General features: G+C 37.6%; 1 protein-coding gene across 4 annotated transcripts in view; it reads right to left on the reverse strand.

The window, feature by feature from the left end:
- CERT1 (ceramide transporter 1) overlaps nucleotides 1-19,331 on the reverse strand; it is a 76,236-nt gene that overhangs the window by 12,450 nt on the left and 44,455 nt on the right. For 3 of the 4 annotated variants that reach the window (XM_058043823.1, XM_058043827.1, XM_058043826.1), the window contains 8 exons: nucleotides 18,388-18,495; nucleotides 17,482-17,620; nucleotides 16,423-16,506; nucleotides 10,866-11,023; nucleotides 4,913-5,005; nucleotides 2,203-2,289; nucleotides 1,173-1,265; nucleotides 514-591 (listed from right to left, as the gene is read on the reverse strand). In XM_058043823.1, coding sequence (XP_057899806.1) covers nucleotides 514-591; nucleotides 1,173-1,265; nucleotides 2,203-2,289; nucleotides 4,913-5,005; nucleotides 10,866-11,023; nucleotides 16,423-16,506; nucleotides 17,482-17,620; nucleotides 18,388-18,495 — 840 coding nt within the window. The remainder of the gene's footprint in view (nucleotides 1-513; nucleotides 592-1,172; nucleotides 1,266-2,202; nucleotides 2,290-4,912; nucleotides 5,006-10,865; nucleotides 11,024-16,422; nucleotides 16,507-17,481; nucleotides 17,621-18,387; nucleotides 18,496-19,331) is intronic. The other variant, XM_058043825.1, reaches the window with a different exon arrangement.

Raw genomic sequence — 19,331 nt, forward strand, 5'->3', positions numbered from 1 at the left:
GATCAACATGTTTAATGGTCTTTTGGTAATCAAAGTAGTCATAGAGGTAAAAAATTGTAATAGTGAACCATAAGACTCAATGTATTAATATCATTACAAACCAACACTTCATACAAAAATCAAACCTTTGATTTAAAAGCAAGAAAAACTATTCAATCTGAAGCAAAGACCATCTCCAGCCTCTGTAAAACATGTTATTTTACTTTCATTATAACTAGAGATACAAAATTTTCAAACTATAGACATTTTTATTAAAGCTACTGAAGTAAGTCAAATAGTTTCACAAGATTTGGGCCTCTGCACAAGTGGTATGCATGCAAGCTGGATGTAAAGAAAGACAACCATTTAGTACAGGAATAGAGAACTCCTTTGTTTGTCTCAATGTACTAGTTTAAAGCAAGCAGTGTTTGACGTAACAAAAAAAATCAAAAACCAAAACAACCCCAGGTTCTAGAGAAAAGGATGATCTAAAGCAAAGATATGCAACCCCCACGTGACACACCAATACAGTACCTGGGCGCTGAATCTGTGAACATCATCAGAGGCACTGACTAGATCAATGGAAGACATGGAGGAAGAGCGACTATAGGGCTACCAGAGACAGACAAAGAAAAAACCAAGTAATCAGAACAAAGGCACAACAGAGCGTTCAGTACCAACTTGCAAGCACAAGATAATGAAGAAAAGGAAAACAAAAGCACCATAAGCAGCAAGCACAGCAGCAAATACTGATTTCATGCACCTATTATATATTATGCTCCCAGTGTAGCCCTGACAGGAGCATAGTGTTTCCAGTAACAACCAAAAACAAGTCAACCAATCCTGATACAACCAACTGGATTATTATTTTTTTTTTTTAATAAAATCAGTTCAATGAATCTGGGTGAAGGTATCTTGAAAATACTGCAGTTAGCCAATTGGGATTTTTCCTTTTTTATGCCTGACAAGCCTGATACAAGTAAAGAATATTCTAAGTAGGTTCTCATATCAGTATTTTTGAGCCAAGACAAAAAGCAGTCCTTCTTCAGTTCCAGCTACCGTTTTTCAAAAATGAATAGGCCACTGGAAGTTACTAGAAACACCAAAATAACCTCACCTACCCATACAAAACATTACATAGAAACAGCACAGACCAGCCCCTTATTCTGAGAAGATCAGGATAAATATCTTACCGTTTGCACAAATCGATGAGTCCCCACAGCAGAATATGCATCTCCAGAAGGTAAGGATGTTGGCCAGTGTAATCTAACCTTTTCGCTTTGGGACTGCAACAACATAGGTTTAATTATTATTAGTCAGCTGCTACAGGGTGGACTCTGAAACAAAGTGAGTCATGCTCAATCTACATAGTGACTACAACAACTAATGCTGTCCATGACAGACATGAAGCTGTCATCCCACTGGAATTCTCAGTGAGTGGGCCTGAAGACTGAATTAATCTAAACTTCAAGGCGCATTTCTGAGTTAAGGAAAATACATTGGCAGCACTAAAGATCCATGTAGTACTATCACAGTCACTCAAAACCTTTACTCTTTGCTAAGAGATTCCAGCATAGGGTAAACTCTGTTGGGTATTACAGGTCCACTAGAAAGTCTTCTAATTCTCAAGTCACTGTTATTCATTACATTCCTAAGCATAAAGTCTTTTACGACAAAGGATGCACAACTTTGTTATTCCCTCTCATTTTATATGCTCTCAAACTCTATTTTCTAGAATGCATCTTATCCTTTTTGATACTTGTCCCTGAAGTGTATTAAAAAAATTAGTTAGTAAAGTACCCCAGCAGAACAATGTCTTTCCTATTCCATATATCACTGAAGTAAAAAGAAATTTCAGACCAATTACTAGATTTGGAGAGACAGCTGAGATTTTGAGAGACAGTAGTATTTGATATTTTTATCTTAACAGGGCAGCAGTCACATATAGATAATTTTCATACAGGACATTTATTTAGGAATTAGAAACTAGCGACATTTAATAAACTTAGCACTTGTACTATTATTTTCTAGACAAGCTATGAAGTTACTATCTTAAAATTAGCATTAAGCAACTATTTTTTATTGTAAAAATAGTAAGGGGAATTCCCTGATCAGTGCCAGAATAAATAAACTGAAGCTTCAGATACACCTCAGGACAGACTCTAAGACACAGAAGTCTCTCAGGAAGTGCTCATCATTAAGACATTTTTCAAGTTTTAGTACCTGTTCTTCCATTTTATCCTGTCTGTCAAGAGCAGCTTCAACAGCATCAAAGAACTCTTCTTCATTAATCAGACTATTAGGACCCTCCTAGAGCATAAGGAAAAAACTAGTTAAAAATCCTGGAGACATAAAAGTTCCACTTCAATTTAACATCAGAAATACATATTTACATTTTATATGTAACTGATGGAAGCAAATTTCTTCTGCAGATCTCAAATATTTTCAACAATATTCTTAGATTACAAGTTCTCTGAAAACCTTTACTCATTAAAGGAAGTGTCATCCTCTAACAACAATTTAATGATAGTTACATAAAGAAGAAAAAACTCCAGGAAAGTGAGTAATAGTGTCAGTATGCTTTGACTCCAAATTTAGGACTTAATTAATAAATGTCTTCTCTTGAAAATGTTTACAGTGTCAGTAAAGTACATCTATTAACATAACTGTGTAGTTAGACTCCTCACAAGTATTTCAGTGCCTTAAGGCACTGTGCGATCAAAAATACAACAAGGGAAGACATAATTTTGGGGATCTCTATTGAAAATTCTCAGAATCAGCAGTTTAACACTAAACAACAGGTAGAGTTAAGTCAAGGATTGAAAACTCTAGTCTACTAATTAAAATGGTAATCTAATATATTTAGGTTTACTGCATTTACTGTATTGTAAAACAACCTATTCCTGCAAGTTAAAAAAAGCCCCAAAACTGTGTATCAGCAGTGACACCTGGAAGAAGCAGCTGGGTTCATAACCAAGTAGATGAAGTTTAACTTCCTATTTATTTCATTCTTTTACAGTGAATGTCTCAGTGACAACAATTAATCTAATGTCAAGTACCTTAAATGGCAGTACAGTACTACTGCTATTTCTCAGGCTATGACTTGAAAGTAGAAATGTGCTTCATTAATGTACATGAAAGGGTCAAGCTCACTGTATTTCAGGTGCACTAACTTACATTAGTGTGGATGCCTCATCTGTGGAAGTGTTCAAGGCCAGGCTGGATGGGGCATTAAGCAACTTGGTCGACTGGGAGAAGTCGCTGCCTCTGTCACGGATATTGGATCTATATGATCTTTAATGTCCCTTCCAACCTAAACCATTCTACTATTACTCTTCAAAAGCTGGTTTATGCATCTTAGAATAGAACTAAATACCTCACTGAGGAGAATGCTGATGAAATGCAATTTAACAGAAGCAAGGAACTTAAAATCAGAATTTGAAAACATAGTTTTTCAAGTGGCAGTGACAAATTGAAAACCAGTTAAAGTTATATGTGATCCTCTAGGACTGTCTCTGCTGTCAGAGTTTTCATATTTTTGTTTTACTTATCTCTACAGCTGAACAAATAAAAAGGTAAAGTACAATTACATTTAAGCAGTATCAAATGTATGAGAAATTAAGAAAAAAACAACAGAAATATCTGCAAGAAACATACTTCGGACAAAAGTAAAACATCAAAGGTTAAGATATACTTCCACTCAAGGAATTAAGGACTGAGATTCTTTATACAGTTTCAGTTTCCAAGGTGAAAAAGTAAGTCTGGCATGAACACAATTGTAAATCATGCTTGCACTGGCTTGTGAAACTTCACTTTCCCTCTTAAGGAAACAACCCAATCTTAAAAGTGTATTGTGTTATTGTAGGAAGATTTTGGTAGCTGAAGTGGCAACAGGGGTGGCTTCTGTGGGAAGCTGACAGAAGCTTCCCCCATGTCCAACTGAGACAGTGTAAGCTGGCTCTGGATGAACCTGCTGTTGCCATGGCCCAAGGCCATGCCCATCATCTCTGTGATACTGTTTTTAACAAAGGGGAAAAAAAACCTGCAGCTAGAGGAGAGTGGAGTGCGAGCATGTGAGAGAAAGGGCTCAGTAGGTACCAAGTCACTGAAGAAGGAGGGGCAGGAGGTGCTCCACATGCTAAGATTTCCCTGCAGCCTCTGGTGCAGGCCACAGTGAAGCAGCTGTTCCCCTGCAGTCCATGGAAGGTCCATGAAGGAGCAGAGATCCACCTGTAGCCCAGTGAGGAGCCCACACTGGATCAGGTGGATGCCCAAAGAATGATGTGATCCTGTGGGAAGCCCACACAGGAGCAGGCTTCTGGCAGGACCTGTGGCCCCATGGAGAGAAGCTCATGCTGGAACAAGTTTATTGGCAGGACTGTGAACCCATGCTGGAACAGCCTGTTCCTGAAGGACTGCATCCTGGGGGGATGCAGTCCTTCACACAGAGCAGTTCATGAAGAACTCTGCAGTCCATGGGACAGACTCTTGTTGGAAGAGTTCATGGAGAACTGTCTCCTGTGGGAGGAATCCCAAAATGGAGAAGGGTAAGAGCGTAAGGAATGCTCCCTGTGACGAGGAAAGAGTGGCAGAGACAATGTGAGATGAACTGACCACAACCCCCATTCCTTTTCTCTCTGCACAGCTGAGGGGTAGAAGGCAGAAAATTTGGAAGTGAAGTTAAACCCAGGAAGAAGAGAGGGGTAGTGAAAAGGTGGTTTTAAGATTTGATTAGTAATTAATTGGTATTTCCTAAAGTGAGTTTTGCCTCTGTCAGCAATTGGTGAGTAACCTTTCCCTGTCCATATCTCAACCCAGAAGATTTCCATTATATTTTCTCTCCCCTGTCCACCTGAGGGGAGTAGTAGAGTAGCTTAGTGGGCACCTGAAAAAGTCATAGTGTTATAAAAAATTTCTAAAGTAAAATTCATACCTCATAGTCTGGCCCTCCAAAGTGGGACTTTTTCTTCAGTTCTGTCACAGCATTTTTGTATGCTTCTTCAATTCTTCTCCTTTTCTCTGTCTCCTGTAAAATTACATGACCATTTAATGCAGCAAAAATAAAATGTCAACAGGTCAATAAATGGAACGGTCAGGGTAGTGTTTTCTCCAAGCAGCAACTGCAAAGCTGATGAATTTCTGAGTTTATTTGCATGTATGCATTATATGTGCCAATATACATGCATATATAATAGAAAGTTTGGGGAACTAGCTACCTTGAGGATACCTTCTAAGTCATGTGGAAGAAACCAGATCAGTAAGCAAAAGCTGGTTTCTAGTTTAAGCATAGTTGTTCATGCTTCATTGGGAGTCATACTTTGTATCTGACACTTCATATAAACTTCCTTGACACAGATACTTGGGCAGGGATAACAAAGTGTAAAACTAAAACTGGTAAAAAGCTAACATGCTGAATGTAGTGATACACTAACAAGTTTGTATCTATAATTAGGGCAATGTGAATAATTTTGTGGATTCCATGCAGAGTGCAACTTGATACACTTGTCCAGTAACAGGTTGTGACTGTATTAGGTGCCAGTCTATGTAGAAACCTGACAGTGACTATATCATTGTCTATTTTGAATAAAACAATTGTAATGCTAAGATCAGACTAAGTCTAATATTGCCTCTACAAATTCTGCATACTGCCAGATATTTTCCATGAAAAAGCTATAAACACTTCTGAAATAGCTTCTGAAAAATCAGCTTTTTTTGCAATTTGTTTCTGTGTAAAATCACTTCAGATGAAATCAAGTTAAGTCTAACAGGTGGACATCACACACTTCTTGCAGATATCGGTTTAATTATTCAGCAATCCAAATTGAAATTTAAAGATTCAGTGGAAAACCCTAAAGCAATATTGAAAAGATGAGTTTACTAACTGGGAATTTGGTGGTAACATTCCCTCAAACACATTTTCCCGTTTCCAGCTAGGGAATACTTTTGATGTAGAACAAAGTAGTATAGTTTTACACACACACACCCCCCACACACAAAAAACCCCACAACATTTTGATGGAGACAATATTGTCCTTAATTGTGACTGCAGGCTTTTCCTTTCTGAAGCAATCAAAGAGGCAGTACCTGCTACCAGATTTCACAAAATTTTGTATGATTATCTTTTCTGAAAGAGAGACTTTGGAGAGTCCTCAAGACACATGACTTGAGTATAAGTCACTGAGAAAAGTAGAGAAATATTACCAGACTTGGAATAAAAAACAAAACAGACCCTCCTAAAACACAACTCCTTCTCCCACTCACTCCAAATCCCCATACTTTCTGTAATTCAATCTGCAAATTAGTTACAATTCACATGTGTCAAAATACGACTCTCCAAATTTGCCAGTTTCTCTTGGCAATAGTATTAGAGAAGGCAGAAACAAAAACAGAAATATGCTGTAGCAGTCAAGACAACATGAAAAGCATTATCACAAAGACTTCATTGCAAGTAAAACAGTGGATCAAATACTAATGACAAAATCCTTTGTGTATAAAATGTGTATATATTTTAAGAAAAGTGTTTTAAAATACATTCAGTGTATTATATACTGTACTGGAGACAAAAAGTCAAGCTCAAGATCCTAAGAGCTAGGTATAAAAGGTGGAAAGAAAAGCTGCAACTGCAATAACTTTAGACAATACTACAATACACATCAATTTCATTCTGGACATTTGACTGTTTTGGTAGTTAAAGAAAACTAATCATATAATCTATACTTCTATCATTGCACAATATTTATTTCCTTCTTAGAGCAGTTTACAGACAGATTCAAGAAAATCAAAAGTACAAAGATCTACACCATTCTCATCCCACACCTATCTATCACATGGAAAGCAACGTCTCTTCATCAGCCCCATAGTTATAAAAGTTACTCTTAGAAAGTGATGTTTAACCACTAAAATGAAAAGATAAAAACTAAACCAAAAGCAGCTCTACCACTCCAGAATAATGGTAGCACAGGTCTGAATACAGTCAATTGCTGTAATTAAGGGTGTAGGCATCAAGGTGCTGCTCACATGGGTAGCAATTGTGGAAGGAGACTGAGGCTGCCTTGTGGCAGACAAGAGGTGGCCCTTGCCAGCTCCACAACAGACTCACTGCAACACACAGCTTAGCCCAACCACCATGCATGTGACACATCTCTGAGGGAAAAAAAAAGGAATAAAAAACACTCTGTGGAAAGAAGAATTGGAAGAAAAAGTGAGAAATGACGGAGATGCCAAGACCAAGAAGATGAGGAGGTGAGGAGGCGCAGCAGAATATATATGTCCAAACTGCAGGGGTATTTCCTGAAAGAATCACATCCCATGAAGGATCTACACTGCAACAGATTTGTTTTACCAGAGGGCTGTCACCAATAGAGGCACTAGAGCTGGGAAAAATTGATGAGGAGAAAGGAATGGCAAAGAAATAGTTTTGGACTAATTGTAAATGGAACATTCCTCACCATGCACTGCCTGCTGCTAGCAGGCAGTAAGGTTATGGAACATACTACCTCAAGTGAGAGCACACAGCATGTAGTGATCAATCAGCCCAGGCAGCCAGGGTTTGTCGAAGGCAGATTGTGCCTTACCAACCTGAGCTTCTATGACAGGGTGACCTGCTTAGTGGATGAGGGAAAGCCTGTGGATGTCGTCTGTCTTGACTTCACTAAAGCCTTTGACTCCATTTCCCACAGCATTATCCTGGAGAAAATGGCAGCCCATGGTTTGGCTGAGTATACTCTTCAATACTTAAGAAACATCTGTCTGGATGGCTGGGCCCAGATAGTGGTGGTGAATAGAGTTACATCCAGCTGGTAGCCTGCCACCACTGCTGTTGGCAGGGCTCAATATTTGGGTAAGTCATGGCTCATATCTTTATGGATGATGCGGACAAGGGGATCAAGTGCACGCTCAGGCAGTTCACAAATGACACCAAGCTTGGTGGGAGTGCTGATCTGCTGCTTCCTGGAGGGCAGGAAGGCTCTGCAGAGGGATCTGGACAGGCTGGATCATGGGCCGAGCCCAGTGGTTCCACAAGATAGGTTCAACAAGGCCCAGTGCTGGGTCCTGCCCTTGGGTCACAGCAACCCCAGGCAGTGCCACAGGCTGGGGCAGAGTGGCTGGAAAGGCCCTGGGGGTGCTGGTGACAGCAGCTGGACATGAGCCAGGCTGTGCCCAGGTGGCCAAGAAGGCCAATGGCATCCTGGCCTGTGCCAGCAATGGTGTGGCCAGCAGCAGCAGGGCAGGGACTGTCCTCCTGCACTCAGAAAAGGTGAAGCCACTCCTGAAATTGCATGTTCAGTTCTGGAACCCTCAGTTCAGGAAGGGCACTGAGATGCTGTCCAGAGAAGAGCAATGGAGTTGATGGAGTATCTGGAGCACAACTCCTGTGAGGAGTGGCTGAGGGAGCTGGGGGTGTCTAGTCTGGAAAAAAGGAGGCTCAGGGAAGACATCATTGCTCTCTACAAGTGCCTGGAAGGAGGCTGTAGCCAGGTGGGGCTGGTCTTTCCTCCCAGCTAACAAGCACAGGCAGAAGAGGAAACAGTCCCAAGCTGCAGCAGGGGAGGGCTAGACTGGGTATCAGCAGGAAGTTCTTCACTGAAAGGGGAGACAAGCATTGAACAGATTGCCCTGCTCTGCCAGTCTCACTGGAGGCATCACTGAGCCTGGCAATGTTAAAAGAGGTGCAGATGGGGCAACCAGGGACAAGGTTTACTGGTGCACCATTGGACTTGATAAGGTTTGAAACCTTTTACAACCTTAATGATTTTATGATTCTGGTAGAGGAGCCTACAGGGAAAAGGAATGGAGTTGAGCTCAGGAAAAAGGGCAAGACAACTTATTCTACTGTTTGTCCTTCTGTCTCCCATTAACTTCCCATTATTTTAAATCAGCAACAAATTGATTTTCCACGTGTCAAGAATGTTCTGCCCTGACAAAAACCAGGAAGCAATCTTCCTGTCTTTCTCTTGACCCATGAGCTTTCTCATTCTACTCTTCTACCGAATCCTGCTGTATAGGTGGTCAGCATTTCACTCTGCCAAGGCTATCCCACCACAAGTCTAGTTATTTCATTCAAGAAAAAAATCTCCTCTTCCAAAAGGTGAGCAAAGAGAGGAATACAAAGTAATGACTTCATAAACTAATTAAGGTACTTAATACCCTAACTGTCCTCTAAACCCCAGAAAATGTCATTGACAAATGGGCCTTTTTGAAAGTTGCAAGTCTGCCAAAGCAGAGCAAGTTGAAAACTCTCAGGTTTCAGGAGCTTTTGCCCTTTTAATTCCTGGGAAAAGAAGTGGAAAGGAGTCTGTGAGCCCCTTTAAAATGTACTTACTCATACTGTATGAGCTATTAGTCCCATGAGACTCAAGTGAAATTGAGCCTTGAATTTGTTAACCACTTGCTTCTTCCACAAGTGCTACCACAAGGTAGTTTACAAGACAACATAAAAAAAGTGACAAAACCCAAACCTAAATAATTTCAAATTATATTTTAACATATTATTCCTTATTAAAATATACTGAAGTACAGGCAAGGAAAACATCTTCTAAGGAAAGTCTCATCAACACAAATGAAGAGTGTTTGTCCAGCACAGGGAAGGCTTTTGCTGTGGCATCTAACAGTATCCTTCTGATATGTTTAAAAACTAATAAAGAAATTGAGCCAGTGTCCTCACAGTTTACAGAAGAAGGCTGAAAAATAAGCTTTAGATACTGGAAAAAAAACTTACTCCAGCAGGATATAAGGCAAAACTTTTTCATTCTAACAACAGATGAGGAGCAGACCTGCTTAGAAGATCTAGGCTGCCTACAGCCTTGATAAAGCCCTGAGCAACCTGGTCTGATTCAAACTGTCCTTACTTTAAGATGAAGGTTAGAGCAAGAGAGAGCTCTTGAGGTCTCTATCCAACCAGAACTCCCCTATCATCTTATAAACAGGCTTCAAGTCTTGGACCTACTGTAATTCTTCCAATGCTCAGCTGAACCAGTAAAAAATTATTGACAGAAGTCACAATACAGTGACACAGGGCCAAGCCTTTGACATATGCACAAACAATACAGAAGACAGGGTCAAGGATTCAAATATGTCTGAATATGTTCATTCTTCGAAAAATGTACCACTAAATAGAGTAAGATTTGATACATGGTATATGTGACATCAAAACATGGAAGGAGAACAGAAGGACCGCTGCAGTGCACACCAGCCAGCAATGGTAGGATTCTAAAAATTAAAGCCTGAACTCCAACCTGCCATGCCTCCAACAACAGATCTCAGACAAGAAGACACTGCTCCTTTAGAGCTGTTACACTGGTTGAATAGGTTCAGAATGGACTATCACTGCCTAGAATAACATATACTCTAACACAATACAGAAGATTTAACTGGTTAATATAAAGTATAACTTAATCTCACCAGTCTCTTAGAGGACAGTGAAATAATTTTATACTGGGGAGACATATAAAGTTAGAATTGGTTGTTTTCCCCAGTGTTATCACCACCTCTTATCATACTAAAACATTTCAGAGACTTGCACATCATTTTGCATGCACGGATAACTAAGTCTATGTCAGAAGGCTGTAAGCAATACACTTACTACTATGAGGTAATTTCAGATTATTTACAGATATAAAGACTATAGGACTTCTATCTGAATAAGTGCTGTGAAAAAAAGACTATGATGAAAAGAGCTACTATATCACCACTGCATCACCACTCAGAACAAGGCTCCTTAACATTTTATATGGTTAATAATTTAAGCACCTGAAATTAATAAATGTTGTATATAAAAATAAAAGCAGTTGTTTGAGTATCGAAGTTTGTAATAACTTATTTGAAATTTCAATTTCAAGCTAAAGAAACTTTTTCTTTCAACCAAAGTAAAAGGAAAATGATCTTACCTTATCTAGTCTTTTTTGCCAGCTTTCTTCACGTTTTACCATGAGTTCAATACAATGAGACAATGTAGCAAGTATTCCAGCAGTAGTTGCCTTGAAAGTTATAGCTTCCCCTTTAAAGTCTATGCCATTAATTCCTTTGGGTGTCACATGTGGAAACACTAAAAACACATATATGAGATCATTGATAGCTGCCTTAATCAAATAAGCACTTCACATGGATGCGTTATATTTGAAGACAACAGACTGGCATCGAAGTTAATTTAAAAATAAAATTCTGAAGTGATAATAATGTCCACAGTTATCCATAGGATAAAGAAAAATATTCAAAATGCGAAACAGATCCTTGCAGCTTCATTTTGCTATACTGTATTTCAAGCCTGCTTGTAATGCTGTATTACTCTGCACTGTGCAAATCATGTGGGTGGAGGGAGTGGTAATAGTTTGTAACAATAGCAGTTTGACAGCTTGAAATGGGGCCTAATTAACACAGAGCAACCTTAAAACGTATCAGACTCAGCACTGAGAAAGGAACAATTTCAAAATGTCATCAAATCCAAAATGTATAATTCAAGGTTCTTTTAAGCATATAATTACAAATTTTAAAACCTAAAAGTAAAAAGGTATAAGATAAAAGCATCAAATGTACTGAATTTTCCAAGTACTGTGAGTTTTACAGTTCCAAGAACTGCTTCATGCTGTCAACCAGGCCATCTGTTGCTAAGGCTATTTAAACAAGTAATTTAAAATGTGTGCAAAAAAAAAGTACCTATTATATGTCACACTGGTACGTAGGTTGACATAATAACATATCAAGCACTGCACATGAATGTCAGAAAATATTACAAAGCAGAAGTAACACTCAAGTTGAAGCTGACTGAACCTAGCAAGTTAAAGTAACTCCTGCTATTGCCAAAGAGCAAGCTCCTGACTTATCACCTGGACTGACATAATTTTTTCCTCCAGTCTGTCAGTTTGTCGACATATGACTTTTACAGTTTAAAAAGTACCAATTAATTTTTGAGTAAGTTTATTTGTCTGCAAGAGCAAAGCAGAACTTTCAAGCAGTTCCGTTCTGTAATGACAGAAGAGTGTCTGCACTTAGGGAATGGAAAGCAATCATCACATGGTCTTCAGCAGTGGTTTAAGTCTCTAGAGGTTTTACATGCCCCCCTTTCAAAAGGAATCAAACTCTTTTTTCAAACAAGTAATTAGAGACTACACCCAACTCCAAGTACCTCAAGAAGCACACATACTATGGTAAAATACAACCTTTTTTTTTTTTAATGTTAATTGGGAACATTTCCTAAAAGGTAAAAATGATGGGGGCTGGAAAAAAAAAAAGACAAGAGAACAAAAAAATTGTTTCAGAAATGATAATAAGCAGACCAGCTCTCCCTCCCCAACAGCTGCAGAGGGAACACAGCGGGGACTGGCACTGACAGTGGCATAAGCCGGCAAGGAGTGTCTCCACTGAAAATAATTAAAATTATACAAGAACTTTGCCCATAATACTTCACAACTGAAAAAGATGGTTTTACACTAATAATTCCTCCTGTTGGTGTAGGCTATGTTCACATGCAGGCTTAACAGCACAGCTATAACGTTTGCAGATGTGATTTTTCTCTCTCACTTAGGAAATATGCAGACATGCTGAAGAAACTGCAACTAGCTGCAACACTATATAAATAATTTCAGAAATCTCTGCAGTAGAATTTAAGAGAAATACAGCAACACAGCTTAATTTTCCTGAAAAGACAGAACTTTTGTCCCTTTTGAGGTCTCAGCCACATCTTATTAACACTTCTGTACAGTCCTAAGCCATTCCTTAATGACTAGTGTCAGATGAAGAGCTGCAGACTTGAAGTCAGTGCCCAAATTTTTTCAGTCATTACGACTATGGGCAAAAATTAACATCTTGCAGAAGATTTTGAATCTTTTTAAAAAGAGATGGTCACTCAACTGATTCCTTATGATGGATACTAGTATTTTGATTCATTCCTAATCACAGGAAGTATCTGTCTTTCTGAAGCATGTAGGGCAATGACCTCAACCCTCACCTCAGGAACAACTGAGCTTAGACATTTTACAAATACTTGTGAGAAGATTTTCTATTTGGAGAGGCCAAACATATTTCTGATTCCATTTTTACACTTCTTTTCATGTCAGCTACAAATTGATTATTTAAAAATTAAACCAGGCATCTGGAGATCTATGTTTAAAGGTAAAGACCAATAGGAAAGGGTTCTTACTGCTGCAACTGCTCTTTGGTTATCAAACTGCATGCCGTCAACTGAAAAAAGCAGGGTAATTTTGTCTCCCACCTTAACTTCAATTTCAACATCTTCCAAGCAGTTTATTTTTCATTATCCATCTACGCTCTATTTCTGACTTGCTTTCTCTTTTGTTTCATAAAAGGAATTCTTCATATCATTCTTTAACTTTCAATAGCTCTTTAGCTTTTCTCTCCTAGACCTTTGTGTCTGTTAGGATAGGTGTTTCCCTTCTTGTTCCCAAGATTCTGCTGGTAATACCTTCCCACTGTTTGATCAAGTCTGTTTTCCAGAGAAATAGAAAAGTATTCTAAAGAGAGTAAGTAGAAAGATGTTTTTCCATTTTTTTTTCCATTTTATGCTCCCTTAACATATTATGTCACTTAAGTAATTCTAAGTGAAAAACAAATATTTGTGTTCATGTCCATTTCTTGATGCCTACTGTTGTTATGCTCTGTGGATTGCAATAGGATCAATATGATTAGTTTTCCTTTAAGAACACCTCCAGTTTTTCAACAATATTTTGGCAAATATTTTTCCTCCATTCAAAGCACAAAAATCCAGCATAAATTTCTGCTGTAATTTACATCAAATTTCTCTTCTTCAGCTTTTGTACCACTTCCATCTTTATAGTTCCAGTACAAAAGACATCTTCCATATTCAAGGTGGTTCCTTAAGTAGGTTACTCCTCCTCTTCCTACTCTTAGGAAATTTAATTCTAAATATGTTCTCTTTCCTGGGGGGATGAATGGGAACACTTAGAGATCAAGACTCTACATTCCTGAATATAAGATCCCAATGGGCAAATAGGCATCAGCCAGAAACCATACCTTGGTCTTTTACAGTTCCAATTACCAGACTGGAATAAATAATATTGGCCAATAAATATATTGGCCAACTGGAAGGTGGCCAATATATTTAAACAACTTCATAGTACTCTACCTACCTGTTCACCAAAAGATCATGCAGAACACAGAAAAGAGAAAGCCTCCCTATCCAAATCACCTTCAGAGCAGTACACAAATGTCCATACTTACATTAACTTTCTCCTCCCACACAGAGAACAAATTGCAAAAGTCAATTTGAATATGGCCCCTTAAATTGGTCTTAAATCTAATAATTTGAGCTTTAGACTGGTGCACTAGTAGTTTGAACAGTAGGCTTAAACTTTTCATCATATCATAGTAAGCTAAATTAAGAGGTTGAACCAATGCCTCACTTCCTGAACCACTGAGAGGAGAACCATCTCAGAATAAACAGGCAACCACTTGTAAGCTATGGTTAAGAAGATTGTTGGAGTCCTTCCAGGATGAGATAGAAATTTCAACAAGAGAACCAGAAAATTGAGAAACCAAATTTTAACAGTTGCTCTGAGGCTAAGCTTTAAAAAGGGTGCAGTTCAAGATAAGTCTTTCATTGCCAGTTCAGTTTGACCTTTTTTTTCTGCCCAATACATGAGCATCACTGTCTCAACCTGAGACACCTACTTCCCCCATTGTATCACTTTTAATTCCACTCTAAGACAGAGTCTAATTATTCATTTCTAATCAAGCTTTGCAGCACTCAGCTACTAAATATTGAATTAATTTATCTATTAGAAATCAGACTGAGACACAGAAAAACCGAAATGGGGACAAATATTTTCATAGAAATAATTGATGGAAAGTAAATTCAATGGAATACAGGACTCATTTGGAATTAGAAGTTCTGCAAAATGCAAGGGGTTGCACAATTATTTCCTGTAGGGAGCTACAGTGAGTGAGTTTATACAGGGATCCATAACACCAAGTATCAATTTCCTGGCATGTAAGTTCCCAAAAGCTTAATGACCAGCTCCATTAAAAATACAGACTTTCCTAATGACATTCCCCATAGTATATGCATATATATTATAGATGCACCAGAACAAACGTAGATACAAAAAGATTTTCTACCAGTAAATTAAGCTGAAACTCCTACATGATTGTACAGAAATTGAGTTTGACAAAGACATCTCTTCCAAAATGAATCACGCAGTAAAATTAAACTCTTACTTAACATTTGTCTTTTTCAGTTTTCTGAAATCTAACTTAACAGTTCTTAAAAAAAAAAAAAAAAGAGTACAGTTTCATACAGACAACAGGGTTAATGGAACCATACACCTGCTTACACTTGCTTCAAAACTTCCGTGTTATGCTACTTAGTCTCTAAAATCAGCATTACAATTAGAACTCAGTAGAAAAATCTACTTATGTGATGAATTCTGGAAGTAACCTGAAAAGTTCCTTCCATTCAATTTCCTTTCCTCTTCTATCACAACACTTTAGGATATGCTTTAGAAAAAGCACTTAAATACAAGAAGGAAATATGTAATACAAGGGAACAAAAACCAATTAAAAAGAAAACAGAAGACATAGAAAAGGCTTATTTTGCCCTATATTTTCTAGGTTCTTCATGAAAGTATTTACATTTTAAAAAACATTTCTAGTGAGCAGTTTGGGAGATTCCATCACACTTGAAACTGAAGGTGCAACTTCTAAGCTTTGTGAATCAAGTCTAAGAAATACCTTAGGACTAACTGAATTGCCAACAAGTAGAGAGCGTAAACACTAGAATATTTAAGTCAGAAAACATGAGAAGGTCTAAGAAGAATGCAAATACAGTTTAAATGCATACACAACTTCCTCCAGAACTATCAAATTTCTCGAACAGCAAGACTTGCATGAGTTCTTCACATTGGCTGTATGGGTACAGTGAGTAAAATAACTAGTTCATTTATGATAAAAATAAATATCAGAATTCTGCTCATTATAACAATGAAAAGACAAAAAAGCTCTAAAATTATGATAAATAAGAATCACTAACAGTGATGTCTTAACCATTCCACAGCCACAGTACTTGTGAAAACCATAGGAGGACATCGCTAAGTGGAAAAGCACGGAACTCCACCAAACTCCTAAAGCAGGTAACACTTGCAACAACCTGTTACAAAATCTCAGTTCCCAATATCTGAATAATGCAGCTGTTTCAACAGAATTTTGTAGCAACAAGGACTTTAGACACAGAACAGGGAATTACACCTTGACAAACTTGCATTAGTATTTGTGTGAATTAAGAATAACTCAGAGAATCACTAGAAATTGCTAAAGAATTATAACGTGACTAAGAACTTCCATTCACATACACTTAAATAGCTATTCTCGCCCTTTTCTGCTTAGAAAAAAGCATAATACACCTGTCTTGTACCAGACGTATCACCATACCAGTCATTCTAATTTTCATCACTGAAAAAATTGGGAGACACTTACGTTTTTCCTTACTGCTGTTACTGTTATGTACAAAATCTCCATCAGGACGTACTGTAGGGAAATCATCTTCATCGTCTTCTACCACTAGATTTGAGAGAGAGTGTATTATGGGAGTGAGAAAGCTTTTCTAGTTCTTTGCAGTGCAAGAAAGAATTAAGACCGTTTTCATGCTTAGCCAACACTTCTTCCTGTAACAACAGTCATGACCCCTCCCTCCCTTTTGGGTTTGGTTTATTTTTTTTGACCCAAGACCATGAGCAGTGTAAATGTCAGTTAACAGCAGAATCTAACATTGCTCAGCATTGACATTTAGCACTCAAAATCTGGTGAGAGCAACATACTTAGGTGTTACAAGTGGATAAGCAGGGGTCATGATTCAGTACCTATCTAATCTTCTACACTGGAAAATTAAAAAAAAAAAAAGTGGAATTGCACTTCTCTGGTGTTTTATTGCTACAGAAAGTTTCACACCGCCAGAACAAACAGGGATGAATATAAATGCCTCAGTAGAGTGCACAAATACAGTGACGAGTTGTGCTCTGGTAGAAGCAATTCAGAGATATGTAGGCATCCACATTGTAGTCTAGTATGGTCTCAAGTGTGCATTCAGTGCTTTATTTCCAACCAATACACCTCAGAAGCATTACTTAAGGCAGCACTTTTGACTTTTTAAAGTGTATTGTTTTTATCAAAACTGATATCCCATTTATTTTTCAAAATAACAGGTAAGAGACAGGAATAAATTTAATTCGTGAGAGTTAGCAATTGGTGTTCTATAACAGAACACTTAAAAGGAGCATTGCTTTTGTACAGTTGACAGCTACAGGTTAACATCAAGCAAATTTTAAATCTGAATTCCAAAGTAAAAATAATTAACGTGCATATGCATTTATGCAACTGATTGATCCTTTACTATTAGGATACATTACCTTATTATCCTTAATTTATGATACATTATTTTATTTATAAGACATGAAATTGTATTGGAACAGTATCAAGAGGTTTCCTCGGTAAAAAGCTGCAGTCTGTGGAGGGAAGAGTTTTCAGCTACAGTGTTACCTTTATCCCTCTGGAGTTCGTCTTTGGAAACTGCATCCGCACAAGCATCGAAGTATTTCTGTAAAGTATCAACTTGTCTACACAAGATGTCTCTAAAGGTTTCCATTTCTGCAAGCTTCTCACGTAAGCTATGGCCCTTCTGAAAACAAAAACAAAAAAAGGCATGAAATATTTCTACATACTCAACAATAGCTTGATGCAGTATAGCTACAATTTAATTTTAAACAAGATATGTCTGCAGCTATGAAGAAGAAACTGAAGCACACTAAGGACATTTTAGATATCAGCAATTAAGAAATACTGTTAATGTCAGAAGAAACAGTATCTGAGTATTCCTTACTCATTTTGTCACTGGTCTCAAGGTTTTCTGTTGACTGCACCTGCTACTTCAGAGCATTCCACAAAACCTTATTAAAAGGTGAACTTACATGCTACCAGCTTTATACATATTTGCCTGAAAGCAGTCAGCTCTGGTTTAAGATCTTTGCTCCAATCTTTATTCCCTTTTCTGCTCTCCCAGAAGTACAGCACACTCAATTCATATATTAGATATTCATATGCATGACACAAGGAAAGCCATAATTTGTCAGGCAGGGCTATTTCACACTCATTAAACTACAGAATTAGTGTTTGCTTTTATTTGGAGCCCAGGATATTTGGTGAGTAAACGAGAAAAAGTTAATGAATACACTCACAAGTTTGATTTTCTTGCCACATAAGATGACGCCTCAGTTTAAAAAGGACGATTGCATGAGAGGCACAAGAGAGCTTCCCATATCATCTGTATGATGGACTACTGACATTTAGTGTTTTTTATACAATTATGTGATTAAGTCTTCATACCTAACTTCTTTTCCAGTTGCATGTTATTTATGTATGAATATTAGGAAAACTTTTTGCACCAACCTTGAATGAAGAGGTGGAGGTTGCAGAGTATCCACTTGCTCCAGACACAAGAGACACCATGGACCCATGACGTCGCAAACTTGACTCTGATCCATATCCAGATTCAGTCTAAAAATCAAACCACACAAAAAAGTAGAGTGCTGAGGCTTTTGATAAAACAGAAATATTGAAACCAAGATTAATGCAATTTTCTCTGGAACCCACCCACTTGTTTTTTGCAGTATAGGTTTAAACAACTCAAACTGTGCCTGCATCTAAGATGTTGATTGTAGTATCTGTGAAGTTATTATAAACTTATTTTTTATTATCGATTAATCAATTTGTAAAATAATTTGTTACCTACCATGAATTATGTGTCCCCAAAAGGACACAGCAATATATATTTAATGGTATGAAAAAGGAACAGTGTTTCATTAATTTGGTTTATGTAATTCCTAAGAAGTAACTTTCACAGAGCCTAATAAAAAAATATAGATTACTCTATAATTAATTGGGGGATTAAACATGGTTCAGTCTCAAGACAATCAACTTCAGTCACTCCATCCAATAATACAAATAGTGCCATTTGCTTTTTAAAAGCAACAAAATAGATACCAAAGAAAACTTTCTATCAAGTTTTTTTCCTGTTTCAGGCCTCTTTGGCAAAATTATTTATACTAGACTGAAATTAATATTTCATGAGAACAGAAGTCTACATAAAACAAGGTACAACTAGAAGTAAGAGAGAGGATACAATAAAAGTAACGAACTAAACAATGAAAAAAAATCTGTTTATTAGAATAACATTTAGAAGATCAAAAATAGAGTTTGACAAATTTCCTCACAAGTCAAACAGAAGCAGATACTGAGGAACTGAAGGAAAATAAACTCCTCTAAATGTTAATCTAAATGATGTGCATGGCAAAGGAGATGTAAGCAATAAACAGATGGTTCAAAATAATACA

The sequence above is a fragment of the Melospiza georgiana genome, chromosome Z (genome assembly GCF_028018845.1).
Source record: "Melospiza georgiana isolate bMelGeo1 chromosome Z, bMelGeo1.pri, whole genome shotgun sequence".
NCBI lineage: Eukaryota > Metazoa > Chordata > Aves > Passeriformes > Passerellidae > Melospiza > Melospiza georgiana.